Source organism: Paralichthys olivaceus, chromosome 4 (genome assembly GCF_024713975.1).
Source record: "Paralichthys olivaceus isolate ysfri-2021 chromosome 4, ASM2471397v2, whole genome shotgun sequence".
Taxonomy (NCBI): domain Eukaryota; kingdom Metazoa; phylum Chordata; class Actinopteri; order Pleuronectiformes; family Paralichthyidae; genus Paralichthys; species Paralichthys olivaceus.
In genome coordinates this window covers 24,513,756-24,531,756 of record NC_091096.1, presented here as the reverse complement: position 1 = coordinate 24,531,756, position 18,001 = coordinate 24,513,756, and the positions used below count along the sequence as shown (strand labels likewise).

At 40.0% G+C, this 18,001-nt stretch overlaps 1 protein-coding gene across 1 annotated transcript in view; it reads right to left on the bottom strand.

Moving 5' to 3' along the window:
• nsmfb (NMDA receptor synaptonuclear signaling and neuronal migration factor b) overlaps positions 1-18,001 on the bottom strand; it is a 48,113-nt gene that overhangs the window by 12,313 nt on the left and 17,799 nt on the right. Inside the window, exons 6-14 of the mRNA XM_069524319.1 lie at positions 16,090-16,158; positions 8,533-8,585; positions 7,679-7,768; positions 6,931-7,058; positions 6,173-6,256; positions 4,920-4,953; positions 4,634-4,704; positions 4,020-4,099; positions 3,438-3,540 (exon numbers count right to left, since the gene is read on the bottom strand). Coding sequence (XP_069380420.1) covers positions 3,438-3,540; positions 4,020-4,099; positions 4,634-4,704; positions 4,920-4,953; positions 6,173-6,256; positions 6,931-7,058; positions 7,679-7,768; positions 8,533-8,585; positions 16,090-16,158 — 712 coding nt within the window. The remainder of the gene's footprint in view (positions 1-3,437; positions 3,541-4,019; positions 4,100-4,633; positions 4,705-4,919; positions 4,954-6,172; positions 6,257-6,930; positions 7,059-7,678; positions 7,769-8,532; positions 8,586-16,089; positions 16,159-18,001) is intronic.

The window sequence follows — 18,001 nt, the reverse complement described above, 5'->3', positions numbered from 1 at the left end:
TGGGAATAAATGCCAGTTTAAGTGCACTGGCCTTTGTATTTGTTGTTGTGTAAAGAGCAATATGCACAGCTGAGCTGACCCACTTTTTTTATTTCTTCCAGTGGTTCTTTTGTGACACTTTCATAAATTGAACGATAAAACTGGAATTACCGTGGGTCAACTAGAAACCAGTATTTTGGGAGTACGTTTTTTTCTGATAAGCTCGTTTAAAGGTCATGTTATCATCAGTTTTTAAATGTGCAGTTTTGTGATCATAGAATACCTGAGAAAAAAGGTTTTTTTCCCCCACACACACACACAGCTGGTGATTTTTGTGTTAATAGCAGCGTGGCAGCATTGTCCCCTGATCCTCAGCACACCACAGCTCTACAGTGTGTGTGTGTGTGTGTGTGTGTGTGTGTGTGTGTGTGTGGGGGGGAGGTTCACTCTGCTCCCACAAGCAAACAATCAGTGTTGTAAATGGGTTTCTCGCTCCACCCTGAGAGCTTCATACATCATCTTCAGATTAATTCTAACACCTGGTTGTAAATACCATAAACAAATAAGAGCAGAGTGAAGATTGATGCAGGGCTCGTTGAGTTGTTGATGCTTGTGATTTCCTCATCAAAACTACATTTCACATAAACCAATTACTTTCTCCTCTGCCATGTTCCCATTGTACTGTAGTAACTGTAATAAGAGGCAAAACGTTTTTTTCAGCCTCAGGGCCCTGAGGACGATGAGTTTGGGACCCTGCCTCGCAGTGGAAGAACAATGAAGTGATTATAGAAATGTGACGTGGCTTAAACAATGGTATCAAGACGGCTGTCTACAGTCAGTTAGGTCGAGGGAGCTGTATCTCGATTCGAGGGTCTTATCCTGAGGCTGCGTTCATAAACCATCTTTTTATACAGTCATTGGCCAACAGAAACATTTATTTTCACAAGTTGCTTAATGCATAAGGTAGAATAATATAATGTAATATGATAAACTATGCATACAATTTTCCCTGAGACAGAGATGTGCTGTGATCAGGTGGTTTCACTGGATGATAAAAACATTGGATTTTCATGAATCACGTGACTCATGTGTCACTCAAGCTTCCGCTGCAGGGGACAGAAATAGCAGCAGGTGAAACCCTTCTATCTGTTTGGAGCAATAAGAAGACTGTAACCTCTCTCCTTAATTAAAACATGAAACAAACAGACATGTCACATTTACAACATGTTTACATCTGCAGCCATCCGTTTTTCTTGACAACTTCTGATAGTTGCATAATGACATTATATTATTATTTAATGATTATGTTTAAATAAGTTACTAACTTCCATTTATATTCCTGTTTACATGTTCCAGAGCAGAGTGGGATTATGGCCCTGTCCCAATTCCTCTCCCTTGGCCCTATCCCTAGATATGAATTGCCTTTAGCTGGAGGTGTCCCTCTCCAAACAGAGCCACAAGAGAGAGGGCAAGAAAATCTTCCCCTGGGAAATGGGACAACACTTATTAACAACCATTTTCCACCAACACTATAATAGTGATGAATCTGACAACTGCAGGACAAACTGGAGCACGTCAATGATGCAGTAGTTAGTGATCCTGTCCATAGAAACTTCGCCCCAGACTGCAGACATTCTAACAGTTACTTGTTACTCTCACTCAGACTGTTTATATGTTTGTTTGAAGGCGTGAACAGCAATTTTCCTGAAGTGCTTGTCACAGCAATTCAATGACATTCTCATTTGCTACTGGATTAAAATAAGATATTCCACTATTTCATGGTTAGTTTGCAAGATTTCGCATGCACATTTATTTACCCACAGCGGTCAGTATGTTAATTTGCTTGATGCGCTTGTGAAGCATTTGGAAATTTCCGCTTACCCCTTCGTTTTTAGAGGGGTTCTGAATATCGACAGTTGAAGGGGAGCTTAAAGGGCCAGATGCACACTACCACATGTCACAAAATGCAGTGAAAACTCCAACAGGGCGTAATAAAATGATTAGTACTCAACATGTCTCAATTTAAGTACTGCTTTTTCTGAGTATGACCTTATTCGGGTTAAATGAATCAGAATATGCTGTTTACAAGCTGGTGTTTATCAGACTATTGTCTCAATCAGGTTAATATCAGAATACTGGTGTTCCTTAGGGGGGTAAAATATCATCCCAGGGCCCCTGCTCCCTGCAGTGGGGATGCACTGAGTTCCTGCAAAGGTCATGGGGAAAGTTCCTGTTTATCATGTTGTGACTATTTTTGTTTTTCTGCATTATGTGCAGAATTTCCTTAATTGTGTGTTTTTTGTATTTGCAGCACCATTTTTACAGTGTTATTAAATTGATCATAATTATCGGCACTACGCATGTTTTCTTTTATCTATTTGCATGTGTTGCAATTCAGAGTTGCAGTGCTTTGTCTCGCCCACCATAAACCAAGCGGATTTGTTTTTCTGTTTTGTTTGTTTTTGCAAAACGTATTATACATTACACATGGCATTGCAAGGCTTGCTAGTTTCAGTGATGGTGTATTCTGGTTATTGTTGGTCTGGTTATTTTTCCCCAGCAACTGTCTTCAGCTTCACACTGTGCTCGAACTGTATTTGTCAGCCAGGGTACACAAGCATTCAATATGCTTTAATTATTCTTAACCTTGCACCTATCGCTGGTATTCTAGGACTATAATTTTATGTGCAGAAGAGTGTGAGGTATTGCAGTAAACACTAATAAGAAGCTGTGTTAAGTGCAATGGTCCTAGATAGGGCAGCATGAGAAAGTATGAATATTTTAGTGTGCTTGCATGTCCGTGGTTATATTCTCTATGTGAGTGTGTCTGCATATAGCAAGTGTTCATCAGTTTGTTTAGTTGGAGAGGTCGTGGCAGGAACACTGGAGGAGGGAGGTGTGTGGGTGTGTATAGTGTAATTGCAGCGAGTGAGTGCGTCCATGTGTGTGTGGCTTAATTGAGTGGGTGTCAAGGAGTCTATTTTCCTGCCATTCCAAGCTGTTGTGTGTGTGTGTGTGTGTGTGTGCCCTCTGTCCTCCCCCCTGCCTGTGCTGTGTGGCAGCCTGACAGCAGGGTGAGAGCTGCGGAAAGCACTGGTAAGGTCAGAAAACGTACACCTGCCCGTAAGATGATAAAAAAAAAACACTGTCCATACATCACTGCACAAAAACTGTTCGTCCTTTCATTATTTCGCCAAACAGTTGCAAAAAGTGCTCTTGTGGTCACCTCATTCGACTCTACAAAAATCTGCGATATCAAGAGACAAAGACAACAGATTGTCTCAATGATTTATCTGCACAACAGCATATGGCTGTGAGTGTGCACGTGCACATTTGTGATGACTAGTTAGCGTGCTGCATATGCAATCAGACATTTTAAGTGAACTTTTACACAAACCAGCAGAGTGTGAGAGTCTGATTGGCTCTCGTTACGACTCAGAAGACAAAGACAACTGTACCTTTTCTCCATTAGCGCTTCCCAGCACATAGCAGCCCATGATGTGGATGAGGTTGGGCTCCGGGTTCAGTTTACTCATCAGCCTGCTGAGCCGACGCCAGAACCTGGTCACGTGGGAGAGGCGAGAGGTTAGAGGATCAACAAGAAATAGGTCGGAGCAGCAGGGGTGAAGTGAGAAAAAAGAATTAGTGAAAACTGAGTGATGATTTGAATGAGGAAGTCCATGACAATTCTACATCTACTAACACAGAAACCTTGGGTTTGGAGATTTTCACAGAAGGCTTTTGTGCCATCTGTGATCATGTTGATGTAATTCACTGAATTGTTTGTGAAATGGTAATTTTATATTAACCTCAGAGGTGGTTTGGCTCACATGGATCACAATATGTCACCAAAACACTTTCTAAATGAATTTTAATGCCAGGTGTAAATAGAGCATTAGTCACTATCATGCAATTACCAAGAACACAGGCCACTTTTTCTACTCAAACGTTTAACTCCTGGGTTTCAGGTGGAGTCTCCAGCCCTGAACATATACCTACAAATAATTGGTCACACCCTCAAACCATGAATAAAGTCTTACTGGATCATGTCTTCTTCCTTCTCCACCTTGGCAAAAGTGGCCACTTTATTCTTCAGCAGATACAAATGTCCTGGACCTCCCTGTGGAAAAGATTCGGGATGTAAAAGTCTTAAATCTGTAAAATTTAAGTTCAACAAGAGATCCATCTTCCACCAGATAAACAACATTAAAGTCCTGGGTCCATTATTCCATGTGCAGAATAATAGCAAGCCTCAAAGGGATATTTAATATTGATTACACCAAATGTATTCATCAAAGACATTAAAAACTGTGTTACAATATTCAACAGGACTGAGTAAGCACACCAGCTGTGAAATTTGACCCATGAGTATTAGTGCTATAATATTACAGAGATACTCAGCTGTCATTGGTTGGACCCGTCTATTGGCCCTTAGCCATCTATGGCATTTATTTCAACTATACACTTGATTCGTTTTGTGACTGTATATTGCACAGCTGTGAAATTCAAATGTGCCCATTGTTGTTGACACATCAAAATAAAGCTGATATCTTTTAATGGCCTGAATCCATTACTAGTTAAGTACTAACTTAAAGGAAACCATGACCCAGTAATGTCAGAAACATTTCTAAAGTCTGCCTCTGCTGTCACTCACCTGGCAGAAAATGAGCATGTTCCAGATTTTACAGCCTTTCCTGTAAGCACTCAGCTTCTTCTCTATCTCCTCTGGAGACACAGCGAGGGGGAGAAAGAGAGGTGTCACTTTTCCGACTCAGCCATTATAGTGAGATTCATAAAATAGCTGTCCCTTGAGTCTCCCGCTCTTACACACACACACACACACACACACACATACACCTTATCTTTTCCACATTTAAACTTGGAGAGTAATTTTCACTTGAGAGCAAACATTAACACAAACAAACACAAAATACACTCACCAAGGATGTCGTCAAATGTGGCGTGTTCATGGTCCTGGAAGATCAAAATAGAATTTATAATAAAATTCAATTTCTTCTCTATACCCTATGACTGTAGTTCCCAATTTCCAGTTCGGACCCATCCAAAGGGTCCAAAGTTAACAGGACAGGATTCTTAGATTTACCCGAAGATATTTGTTTTACTGTGGATGTAACCCTGCCTTTGGGTGCCTACTCCAGAGGCATTCGGCTGTTTCTAAATCCCAAGATCAACCTCTAAGATACAACCCACACGCTGACACTGGAAGGTTTTGCATCATTTTATTGAACAGTCAACATTTTTCATTTGACATTTTTTGTGTATTCACCTGCTCGTGTGCAAATGTTCCACCAAAAACGTTCTACCTGACACTATTCTTTACTGTTTATCACCAGGATCACTGTGATTAATTATTTTCCCTACAAACTTGACTGGATGAAGACATCACTTACTAGAATGTTGCTGGTTTGGCTTATGATTGTAAAACTGGCTTGAACTTTGATCAACTTCTCTCTTCATTTTTGTGGCAATGTCATTTTCTTGACATTGACATGCTAATAAATAGAGATACAACTGTGCTGTAGCCGAACAAGCTCACACAGATCACCAATAGGCATGTCAAGATGATGCCAGTGTGTTGGCCTTAACACGTTGGTCCAGATTTAACTAGGCCACCAGCTGTTTGGTTAAAAGAAACGTGGTAAATACATTAACTGCCTGTAAAGGATGAATTCTAATAACATTGGTGATTATCTGACTCCATCTTGTGCCACCAACTAATCATTATGTTTTCAGAATTTATGAAAGAAAACCTCTTCAACTGATCAAATTCTCATCAGCCTCAGTTGTACTAACGAGCTGAATTCGACAAAGTACAGATAAGGCGAGAGTTGGGAAATATGGCAAAATACACATTTTTTAAAGCTCGTGGATGATTTGTGGCCTAAAAAATAATACATGACTGAGACAATGTATTTTTGAGGCTGCACTTCCTGCAAGGCTATCATCATACATAATACAGGCCATCCTGTACAGCATGGGGCTGTAAGGCTGAGACTCCTTAAGATAGTGATAAAATGTGAGAAGTCAATGTTGTATCTTTGTTTCATCCATCTAACATTTTTGCCGTGTTTATCTGCATCCAGTGAATGTACATGAATAAATACATAGCCAAGAGCACATCATGTAATAAACCCACACTGTTGGTGTAAAGCTGTCAATGGCTGCTACTCACATAAAGAATGGGGATGATGGAGGGGTCATCCCTGCGGATGATGTTAGGAACATATTCAGCCTTTGGAACCTTGGAGGATATCAGCTGTGGAAAACAGGAAATATGCTTAAAAAAACATACTGCATACCTGTGAAGAACTGTATGGATATGGAGCATGCTGAAAACAACAGCAACCTTTCACCATATTTGGCCCTAAAATTGTTTTTAGTTTAAGTTTATAAGTTTACAGCAATATTTGTGAACATCTAATATCTCAATTTGATATTAAGATTAAGATTTAAAATTTACCATTTAGATTTAACACTAAGGTTTGACATTCATATTTATCTTTCTAACATTTATATTTATATCATTTACACTGAACATTTGGATCTCACATTTAGATTGAACACTTATGTTTAAAATGTAATATTCAGATTTAATATTACTACATCACCACATTTTTTTATTAAAAAAGGTAAATGTGACTTGCACTAAATATTCAATGTAGTACACACATATTGTATATATGTTATATTTAATTTGATATTCTATTTTTAAGCATATATGCTTATATTTCTCCCTTTTACTTGGAGCAATTGTAACAAACACAATTTGGGATCTGGGATCAATAAAGTATTTCTGATTCTGCTTTCTGATTAAATATGGTGAAAAGTTGCTGATCATTATGTGCAGCTTTACAATCAGCCCCCCACAATTCAAAGAATGGTGTTCAACGTGACTCAATCAGCTTGAAATTTGACCGCCCAGGTTCTCACCATGATTTTCGGTGGGATAAAGTCCTCTCCCTCACAGGCTGCTCTCTCCATCTCCCTCTCCTCCTCCCACTCAGTATCCTCATCCAGCCCTTCATCTAGTGTCCCTGAGGAGGTCTGGAGCTCACCACCTGGCACACAGGAACAAAGGGTGAGATGAAAGGATAACACACAAATGAAATTAAAGAGGGTGCTCCATTTAAAAGCGCTGCACCTGTTACATAATTTTTTTCCTGGCACAGAGGGGAGGAACAGAGCAGTTACAATCAGACGGCAGACGACACAGAACAACACAATAACACTCTCCTTATGCACTCGGCAAGATGCAGACAGCGACAACACAATGCACCAGGCGGATGTACAACAGGTAGAGGACTGCGGACAGGTGTGTGGATAGACGGCAACAGCCATGTACAAGTACAAAGATTAGGAGAACACACACAGGCTGAGTGGAGATATAGGTCACACACTCTGTAAACAGATACACACACAGGTACAAGTCACACAGTCACTACAATAAGAGTGTGTGTGTGTGTGTGTCATTGGGCAGTCTGCACCTGTGTATATATCGTTGTATGTGTGTTTGTTACACTCATTTCTTGTGTGTCTGCGTGCGTGTGTGTATACATCACGCAGTTGCGTTTTCTTCCAGTGTATGTGAGTATTTCCATGTGCATTTTTGAATAACGACATCAGTGTATGTGTGTGTTTTTCTTCATGTCTGCACGTGATTGAGAGGATGTCGACTCACTGTCTCTGGAGTCATGCAGTGAGTCAGGCTTGACAGGGGTGGGGTCACTCCACGAGCGGCTGAAACTCTTGGCTCGGCGATCGGCGAAGGCTGATGGAGTTAGGCGGGGGAGAGAGTCACTCATACACATGCACACACACACTCCAGAAGCATAATTGACGCCAGAAATCAAGTGAAAATCATCATGGTCTGTCCTGCTGGTCCAGTGATTGTGAAGAGCAGTAAACTGCTACTAATGTCCCCGTTAGATAAAAGGCCTGATTGTTTTGTTAAACCTTTTACTTTGGTCAACCAAGTTGTTTTAAATGTGAAGTTGACATTGAAATCGGTTGCTTACAATTTTTATACAAATACAAAATGTCTGAAAACACAATAAATGAATCCAAAGACATTTCATTTAAGATCCCATAAGACAAAGCCAAGCAGGACATAAAGGATGTTCTTTTCTGTGCTGGGAAGAGATGTTCTGTAATAGGGTTATTTGTGAGGCTTGGGAAAAAGGGGACATTTTATTGTGGTTCAAGACCAAGCTGTAAAGTAACTGATGGACCGTTAAAACTAATATGATACAAATGGCATCTGAACTTTCATGTGTACAATAATATGACACACCAGTCTGAACTCTAGTGCAGACTGAACTAATGACAGACAAGTAATTAGGTTATGTTTGATTCATAAACATAGTGTAACGCAATATTCCTTAGCATGCACGGTACTGTCGCTCCATGCATAAAGCATGATTAAGTTCTGGTAACCCTCCGATGAGATGATGGTTACACACTGTAGAGCATGAATGCATGAAAACGTAGTAACATCAGTGCACAAACATGCATACACATACAGTGAAGACTTACTCTGCACCTTCATCCTGCGGCTGCCCACCATCCTCAGATGTTTGCGGAAATTTCTTCAATTTTAAGAGAAAGAGAAGAGGGAAACAGACAGATATCAAGGATGAGACGAGAACCAGAGAATGAGAGAAAGGTGTCAAACCTGCAGATGAATAGAAAACAGAGGCAGACAACGATTTTAGATCCTAACCACAGATAATCCTTCATGATGTTGCACATCATGAAGGATTATTTAAACATTATGGGAGTTTTGGCCACTGTTCAACATGATCAAGTAAGTGAACAAACAACTCTGTCCTCAGGAACAGTTAATCTGGCTTTGGCTGTTTTATGGACTTCTTAGTTTATGGACATTTGCCTTGTTTTTCTTGTTTTTGGATTTGTTTTTGTTTGGTTGTTCATTCTGAGCTCTCTGTTTCCTGTTTTATTTTGAAATTTCACTCCTTTTGTTTCCTGCCTTTGTGATCATCTGTACCTAGTCTTATTGTGTTTAACCTGTGTTCAATTATCCCTGCCTCCCTTGTGTATATAAGTCTCTGTGTTTCTCTTTGTCTTGGTCAGTTCGTTGTGGTAACTTTGCTCTCTCATGTTTTGACCTTGGTCAGTATTAATTATTATCAGACTTTTTTTAATTTTTCACCTGAACTTGTATTTGGTTACTCCTGCTCTACACATTGTATAACATCAATATGATGAGTATTATCTATTCCATACAGTAACATCCGAACATTCTGTGAAAGCTGAATGATAAATCAGTTTATCCTACCCACATTTGCAGGGAGCCAACAGGACATTGGCAAGGCTTATTCACATTACTGCAGAGAAAGCTAAATTAATTTGTTGAACTTTGACATGAGTTGTTCTGCCATTTTGTACAAAGCCAATCACTGTCGCACAGTTTGAACTGGGAGGACACTGTTAACAAGCTGGCCTCAGATCCAGACAAGACAAATACAAATATTCACGTGTCTGCACACAGTAGAACTGCTGCAAAGGTTGTCGCACCACCACAATGGAAAGTTCAGAGTGGTAGATAGTGCACAAACATATACAGAATGCTCAGTACAAGACCTTTGTTTTTCCTCTGTAATGTGAATATGTCAGCAGATGCACATGCTCTCAACCAGCTTAGCTGAATAAGGACTGGATGCTCATCAATCTGCAACCATCTGAACCCTTTAGATATTTCATTTGCTGCATAATAATTAATATTATTTAAATATCTATATTGGTCTACGTAAATCGATCATATTATTTTGTAAATAAAACACTGTAATGTAATAGCATTGCATGTTCTTTTCTGTTTCATTGATAGAAAATGGACAAAGAATCCAGCTATGAGCTTGAAACCTAGAAAAGTGCAACTTATTGTTACATATATAGCAAATAAAGAGGACGTATTTTCAGAGTGGTTTTGGCACCAATTTTTCTATTCTATGTCAGAACAAACTCCCAAGAAATCCAGTGAAGTGCTTCAAATGAGTGTTTGAAGTTACTCTGACGCGTGTCAAACTTTACTCAACAGTTTTAACACTCATTTAAAAAGGATATTTGAGAAAGACTGTCAAATTCACATTCCATCATCAGTGTAGTATCCGACTGAATTCTTCTCTTGAAGTCAACTCTCTTTCCTCTTTATCTTTTCTTTCCCTCTCTGCTCAGCTGGGTGCTTTAGTTATCAAGTTATGCCCCTGATCACAAACAAAGTCTGATATATTTTTTTTTCATCAAAGGCAATGCATGTATGTACGACTCATGATCTGGACCACTGGAGAAAAGGAGTGAGACAGGGAGAGAATCTTAAAGGAGAAACAGATGGAGAGGAAACAGAATACAGAAGCAGTTGTAAGTGCTTCACAAGTGGAACAACGTGCAGCCTAAAACACAGCTTTTAATTATTCATCAAAGCTTGTCTGACTGGTGGTTCTAGTGCAACTGGCTTTGCAGTCCCTGTTTTTTGGTTACCTATCCCTGAATTGGTCACATTTTAAGTGAAGCTATGAAACCAGGGGCTTCTTTCAGCAGACAGTGCTCACAGCCTCAGCTGTATCGCAAAATTACCGGTGCTACGATATAGTTGATTAAAGGGCACTCAACAGATTTTCCAAATCAAGATCAGTTTACGCACAACTGGGGGCATTAATCAGCCTGTGAAGACAGCTGTATAATGGCTGGTGCTCAAGTCAGAGGCGATAACCCCAGTGATAAGGGGATATCTCACACTGGGCTTGGAGAGTATAAATCTAAATGGAAGTCTATGTTACAGAGTGAGTTTAAAGACAATGGGTATTTGCCAGGGATGGATTGCCTGAAAAAAAGAGAAGCTATTAAGTTGCCTTAGAGGATCGGCTGGACATAGTTTGAGAAATACCACCTTTCTTTTTTATAAATGAAAGTAGAAAAACTGCACTGCCGTTGTATGCCTCCACTAAATCATGTTTTTTTTCCCAGATTCAACATTACACTGACCTTCACCATTGTCCACTGAAATCTAATCAGTTTATCGTTGAGTCCAATTGACAACTAATCAAAAGTTGAAGAATTTCCCTCAGGAGGTCTTAAGATATCACAATCAAGAGGCCAAACGTGTTTTGTGAGGCCACCGTGATCCTGACCTCTGGCTACTAAAATCAGTTAATCCACATATCACAATTTGTCTCTCTTAACAAATTATGAAATTGTCTGTCCCTAACCCTCAACAAGAGAGAGGACAAACTACAAAAAAAAAAAAACTATTCACAGGTGAAAAAAGGTAGAAACCTCAGAGGGAGCCAAGGGTGGACAGAAGTGCAATCGATGCCGCATCAATTTGAAAGGATACATTCAAGGTTCCTGAGATATCGTGCTCACAAGGCAAAACAAGTATTTTGTGGGCTCACAGTGACTCTAACCTTTGACCACCAAAATCAAATCATTTCATCGTTAGGTCCAAGTGAATTTTAGTACCAAATCCGTAGAAAGGAAGGACGACTGAAAACATAATACTTCATGCAAATGGCTATAAAAAATCAGTTTCTTGCCATATTATTATTGTGCAATTGTTAAAGTACACTTTCAATTAATTTAAAACAAATTCAGTTTCAAATGTTTCCGCACAATGTGTTAAATGTTTTAGAACCAGTAATTCTGTGATACAGCAGCTGTAGCTGTGTGTACTGTGTGCTGCAAGAAGCTTTCATTTTTATCGTGGTTCAGGAGGTAGAGTAGGTCGTCCATTAACTAGAATGTCTGCAGCTCGATCACAGTCTCCCAAAGTGTCCTTGGGCAAGATGCTGAGCCCTGAATTACTGCTGACAGCTGAGAAAGTGCTGCTCATCTATTAACTTGTATATATGTGAATGGAGGAACTGTACTGTAAAACTCTTTAAATGGTCATCAAGTAGCCATTAAATCAATCAAGAGTCATTAGGGGAATTGATATAGAATCAGACTAATAAGACTAATAAATATTTGAAATCGTTTAAAATCGTTTCAATAAAAAAACCTTATCAAGCTTACATATTAGTGTAACTCAAACCAAACAGCAGCAAGGCAAAGCACACAGCCTCCCACATGCATATTCTTTGTCTGAAGCTATTTTGTATCCAGGGTTCAGTTGAGAGGCATCCCGGAAAAAACACACAGTTGACCTGTCAGGGAAGATTGCAGGAGTCGTGAAGGCAGAGCCTAAAATAGAGGGATGACTCAGAGAAGAGGGGGATCCATCAGGCTGCCAGCCTTATATTTTCATACTGAGTGACAACAGCTTTGAAAATCACTAACACCCATGCACCAAGACAACGGAGTCAAATTCGTGTCGATGTGTGTGTGGTAAGAATATGTGCTAGTGCAATTCTGGAAAAATCCCACTCGACTCTCTCGATCGGACTGTGAGCTTTCTTAAAGATTTTCAAATTCTATTTAAATATGCAAAATAAGATTTGTGGAACTGAGATCATCATGCACACAAAGAAAGTTGCAAACACACACACACACACACAGGCTCAAAAAACAAATGGTGTGTCGAATTTGGTGGTGTATGTGCGGCCTGTTGCCAAATATTGATTTTCTTCACTTTGAGAGCCAGCCACAGAGCACTGAGCTACGGCCCTGTATTGATGGACACTGCTTTTACACGTCGGTGTTGAGTGAGGAACAGTGATTAAAACTGCCACCCACAGCCTCCAGGATTCACGACACACACACACACACACACACACACACACACACACACACACACACACACTGTTACAAGGTGTTTGATGGCCTAATAGCAGCCGTTGAGGATAGTTGAGTGAAAAGAGTTTTGTCTCATGTGTAATTGGCTATCAATATGTTGCATGAGAAATCAGGAGGAGTTGTTTGTGTGTGTCAAGAGTCAATGTTTCAAACTGCTGAATCATCAGGAAAAAAACCAAAGAAAGGGTCTAGAGTGAGTCACCATGTGTTTGGGAATAACAGTAGAAGTGACAGGAAATTTGTCACAGAGCATGAGATAATTTCACTGGCTTCTGATGCTCAATTAATAAATTATTAAATAAATTATGAGTTGATGAGGTATCATCAAGTTATTTCTGGATTATTCCACAATTTATTAGGAAATGACTCTGATAGGCATTCCTTACTTTGTTCTTCTTTGTACTTCGGACATACATTTATTACATTTTTCTTTATCCTGACTCTTGCGGACAAATGTAAACCAGATGTGGCAAGTTACCTGCAGATTCTTAATTTCATTTGGACATGTTTACTGCACAGGTACGGTCGTGTTACAGTTTGCCGTCGTTTGACTAAACAATGTTAACTTCTAATGTCTGCTCGGTTGTCATGGAAATGGTTCTGATGTTGTCAGTTGGTTGAGCAACTGGGCAACCTGTCCCAAGTTAAGTTCAGGATTGTTTTTGTCAAGAGTGAATATATTCTATCAGTTCATTAGATGTCGTCAGTGATTTGTCAGTGACTTAGTTGATCTCTAGAATAGGTGGAAACATCATACTGATCACAATGTACGGTAAAGTTATAATCTCCAACGTCACAAACTCATAATGTTTCTATCCATTTGTGAATCAGCAGGGGTTAGACATTAACAATCATTAAACCATTAAACCTGCTTGTGTGGCGTCATCCAAGTGTCCGCAAACCCTGATATTCATGTTCGACTCGAAACGGCATCATGCACACCATGTTTTTAACCTAAATGTCAACTGATATCCCCCTCTGAGCCTTGTTAGTGTTCGCACACACCGGAAACGCAAACACACCCCTGAGACACAAGTGCAACAGCATGTCAGAAATGAGGGTTTTCTGTGGCCATGGGGCCGTGTAATGGCATGTTCCAAGGATGGAGTAATGGGGTCATTTTGTCACTATGCCCTTTTCTAATGGTCAAAAAACCCAACAACACCACACCAACATCTGGCTTTTATCTGTAATGGGAATTAAACAATCGGCATTTACTCCAGGGTCAAAGACAACACGTTTATCTGATCTGGCCCCGAGACACAACACCTGGGTGAGCCCACTCATTTCTTCTTCCTCTTTTTTTGGCAGTCTAGACACTTACATTGAACATTTCCCGGCACAGCTTTGTAACGCACATTGAACTCCCATGTGTTGACGTGCAGGCCTCTCCCTGCAGGAGCCTGATGGGAGGAGCCTGGTAGTCAGGGAGATTCAGCTCACCTGGTCTGCAGTATATAAGCTGGTGACACTCAGCCAGTGTCTCTCTCCCATGGCTTCCACAGCATTTGGTTTTGGTTGTACTTTTAATTTCTACATCTACATTTCCTGTTCATTTCTTTAAATAAACTTATTTTTAGGTTAAGCTCATGTGTGGCCTTTCCTACTCTGTCCAGCTTTGAGCCAGGTTGCGACATTCATTGTTTTATTTACATCTTGGCAACCAATATCCGACAGCAATTTTTTTCTTTGTATTTTATAATACAAGACAACAGTGGCAACAGCGGGTGAACAAACAGAAAGGCAAAGTCCTGGTCAAGGGGAAGTAGTTGCTTGTCTTTTTTAGCAGCTCTACCCATGTTGAAAAAAACCTGTGAATACCTGCAAATTTTGGTGTCAAACAGCTTTATGATAACAAAACAGAAGGTGTCTGGGACCTACACTCCTTCTAAGATGGAAGCACTGGTGATACTATATAGAGAAAAAGAAAACACTCCACCCTCAGTCATGGTTGTGGCAGTATCTCAGCTGTCCAGTAAAATGTGGAGAAAGAGACAAGTTGCTGGCAAGATGAAGACTGTAAGCTGTGCAAGAAAATAATGACGTGCACAACAGCTTAAATGAGCACTTGTCTCCACCACTACCATGAAGACATGACAAAAACATGACAAACACATATGAAAAAAACTGCCACATGACTAAAAGACACTCTCAAATTAATTTTCGAAATAATTTGTCAGCTGAAGAAAATATACAACCTATGGCCATTTCCTCCAGTGAAAAGCAAATGGCTTTAATGGTTAGTCACAGTGCTGGAGCCAAAATAATAAGTTCCATCAAGAAAACAGTTCTAGTGTATTTATACTGAATCTCTGTAGGATAATAAGACAAGGTGCAGTGGAAAGCTCGAGAGCTAACAGCAGAGCCCACACTATTCAGAGCTACAGTATATCCACACATTATGAGGAAGAACTGGGAGATGACGAGCTAAGCTAGCAAACTGTTTGAATGTCACATGGGAGCTTATACTGCAGAAGTCCTTTAACTGGCTGTGATGTGATGGGAGCCAGACAGGCCACATCACAGCATTACTGTTGTAACAGACGACGTTAGAAATATGGACACACTGTGGGCTGCACACTGAATATTTTTGTGAGCTGTTTGCTCAAGTATTCAGCCCAGTTATTTTCTTTACCCTGCAATGGATCACTTTGCATATATAGTAGTAACTGGCAACTGTTTTTGAAAGTGAAAGAGCTTTTTCTCTCTCACTGTTTTATTTTGAGATGGTAATTTGTTATTTTACCCTTATTTGATTATTTTCATAATTATAAGTTCAATTACCACTTAGCTGCAGGTATAGTAGTTAGCAAAACTATTCTGCAGTCTTACACTGATGTCCTTGAATGTACAATCGCACTTGAATCCAATGGTAAATCGTGTATCTAGTCAAATCAACAAAAAAACATTGTCCCATCCAGTTTAGGTACAATATAGATTTGATGAATAATGCAGTCAATTCTCATCTAAAAGCCATAACTAAAATTGTGGCTGGCATGAACAAATACAGTAAATACCAATAGAGTCAGATTATCAGCAATATTAAATTACCATCATAGAAACTTAATATTTCCTGCCATTGTTTCAAAATAAAAGCACCAACAACGTGAGGGAATATCCTAAGTAGAAGGTTGTATCTGCATTTAAGATAAATAAAGGCTCCAGTCACTGAAAACAAAGCGGCCAAATGGTCCATTAAGAATACAGATATTTTAAGATTCTCTGATGTGAGACGGATGAGAACATTTTAAGCAGAGTGTTTCTTTGTTGTGTTATAGGGGAACTCTGACAGGGACAGTCTTGCACCACACAGGACAGGACAGGACAGCCAGGACACGGTACCTCTCCATCATGGTGGCTGCCTCCTGCTCTCTTTTCCGCCTCTTTTTCTCAGCAATGCCTCGGAATGCCCTGCCGGGACGTCAAAGCATTAAGTCGTTTTGTGGGGATATCAATTTTATGCTTTAGCTGCGACTGACCTGATACCAAATAATTTTTGTCTGAACCCAAACTGACCCAAGGGGTAAATAACCTTCACATAACTTACATGATTTACCTCATAAATCATTTATATTATAGTCTTAATACTCTTGGTTGTGAGTCATGTATTTCTTTACACTTGGCCTGGCTTAAAAGTCACAAAGCTGAGAGAAATTGACCAGACTTAAGCCATTTGGGTCGATTCGGGTTCAGGCATAAATATACAGTTCCAGTCAGGGAGGGATGGGCCACAGTACAGGGGTAAGAGGTCCATTGGGGTCCAACAGGGTTAGTGTGGAGTTTGGTTAGCTTTGGTAAGTGGATACAGTAGTTAGGATTAGCGGCACAGGGGGTAGAAAAGGTTTTTAGCCACCATTGTGGACATTGTAACGTACTACACACACACACACACACGCACACACTAGGACCACAGTGCAAGAAAAGACAATGAGGAGTTACCTTGAAACCACCAATTCTCTCTACTCAATGTGAAGTAACTGTACCCTGAAGTCATTTATAAATTGAATTACATTTTTTAAATAGAATTTAACGCATTCCTTGTGTGACAGTTTTGATGTCCATCATTTGTCCTTCTGTCAGTGTGCACACTGGTCCGTGACGCTCCCAAAGGGGACAGTAATGGCTCTGACAGGATGTCAGGCATAGTGAGAATCATCAGTGACAGTGTATGTCTGAAAAGGAGTCATGTCCTGTAGTGTGGCTTTGACTGACAGACAGAGAGACAGCTGATGAGCTCCAGGACGATAAACAGTGGGCTGCGGTCTGTCCAGTGCTTATTATCCAAACACTTCAATAGTTCTGCCTGTGCACCATTATAACAAAACTCATACACCCTTATCACTTTCTCTCTTTCTGAAAGAGAGAAAGTGATAAGTGACCCCTTTATCCTCCTTCCACCGTCCGCCATCACTATAAATAATTTTCTGAAAGCTCACAGTTTACAAGTTGTGACGCGTCTGCTGATGTTTTTTGACGGATGCCGTGGAAATGTTGATTTTTCCAATGAACTCCTGCTGGCTTTTTCAATTCTTAGCCTCTGTGGCTTCTAAATATCGACAGGAATATTAATACTAGCATCCATGTTGCCGCTGCACTGACTCAGGACTCCTCATGCCTTCCTATGTCATAAGCACCAGCTCCGAGTTCCATTTCAAAGCAGCAATAGTAAAGACATTAACATGCACATGACACGGTGAAAATTTGTCATACCAGTTTGATAAACTCTCAGCTTGTTCTGTCAATATTAGTTTACGTTACATGTAAACTAGAGGCACTTATTCAAATGTCAGATTTGATTTTAAATTCATTTAAACCTAACCTTAATTATATTTAGTTCTAATCCAAATACTACTCTATGTCCGTCGATCTGCCAAGTACACGCCTCTCTTCTGTAACACAAAAGCAGCATAAATGCTACATACATGAAAACACATTGTTCCCGAACCTATTCATCAGCTTCATCTCTTTACATTCAACGATGAAAATAGCTTGGCTTGAAGCTATGCACTGACAAATAGGCTTTTCATGACGGTTGCCTAAGTGTGGCTTTAGGCACACATTAAGTGTGTGAGTCATCTGTGTTGCATTGTGTTGGTGTGTAACATGAAAGAACCCACTATTCAGTAAGGTACCTCATTACTGTAGCAATTTAACTTGATGACCTATTTGTGCAACCCACCGATGTAGAATATTCCAGTACGATCTGTGAATTCAGAGTTTCGGATTATCGTATCTGTAATGTTCTGTACCTTCC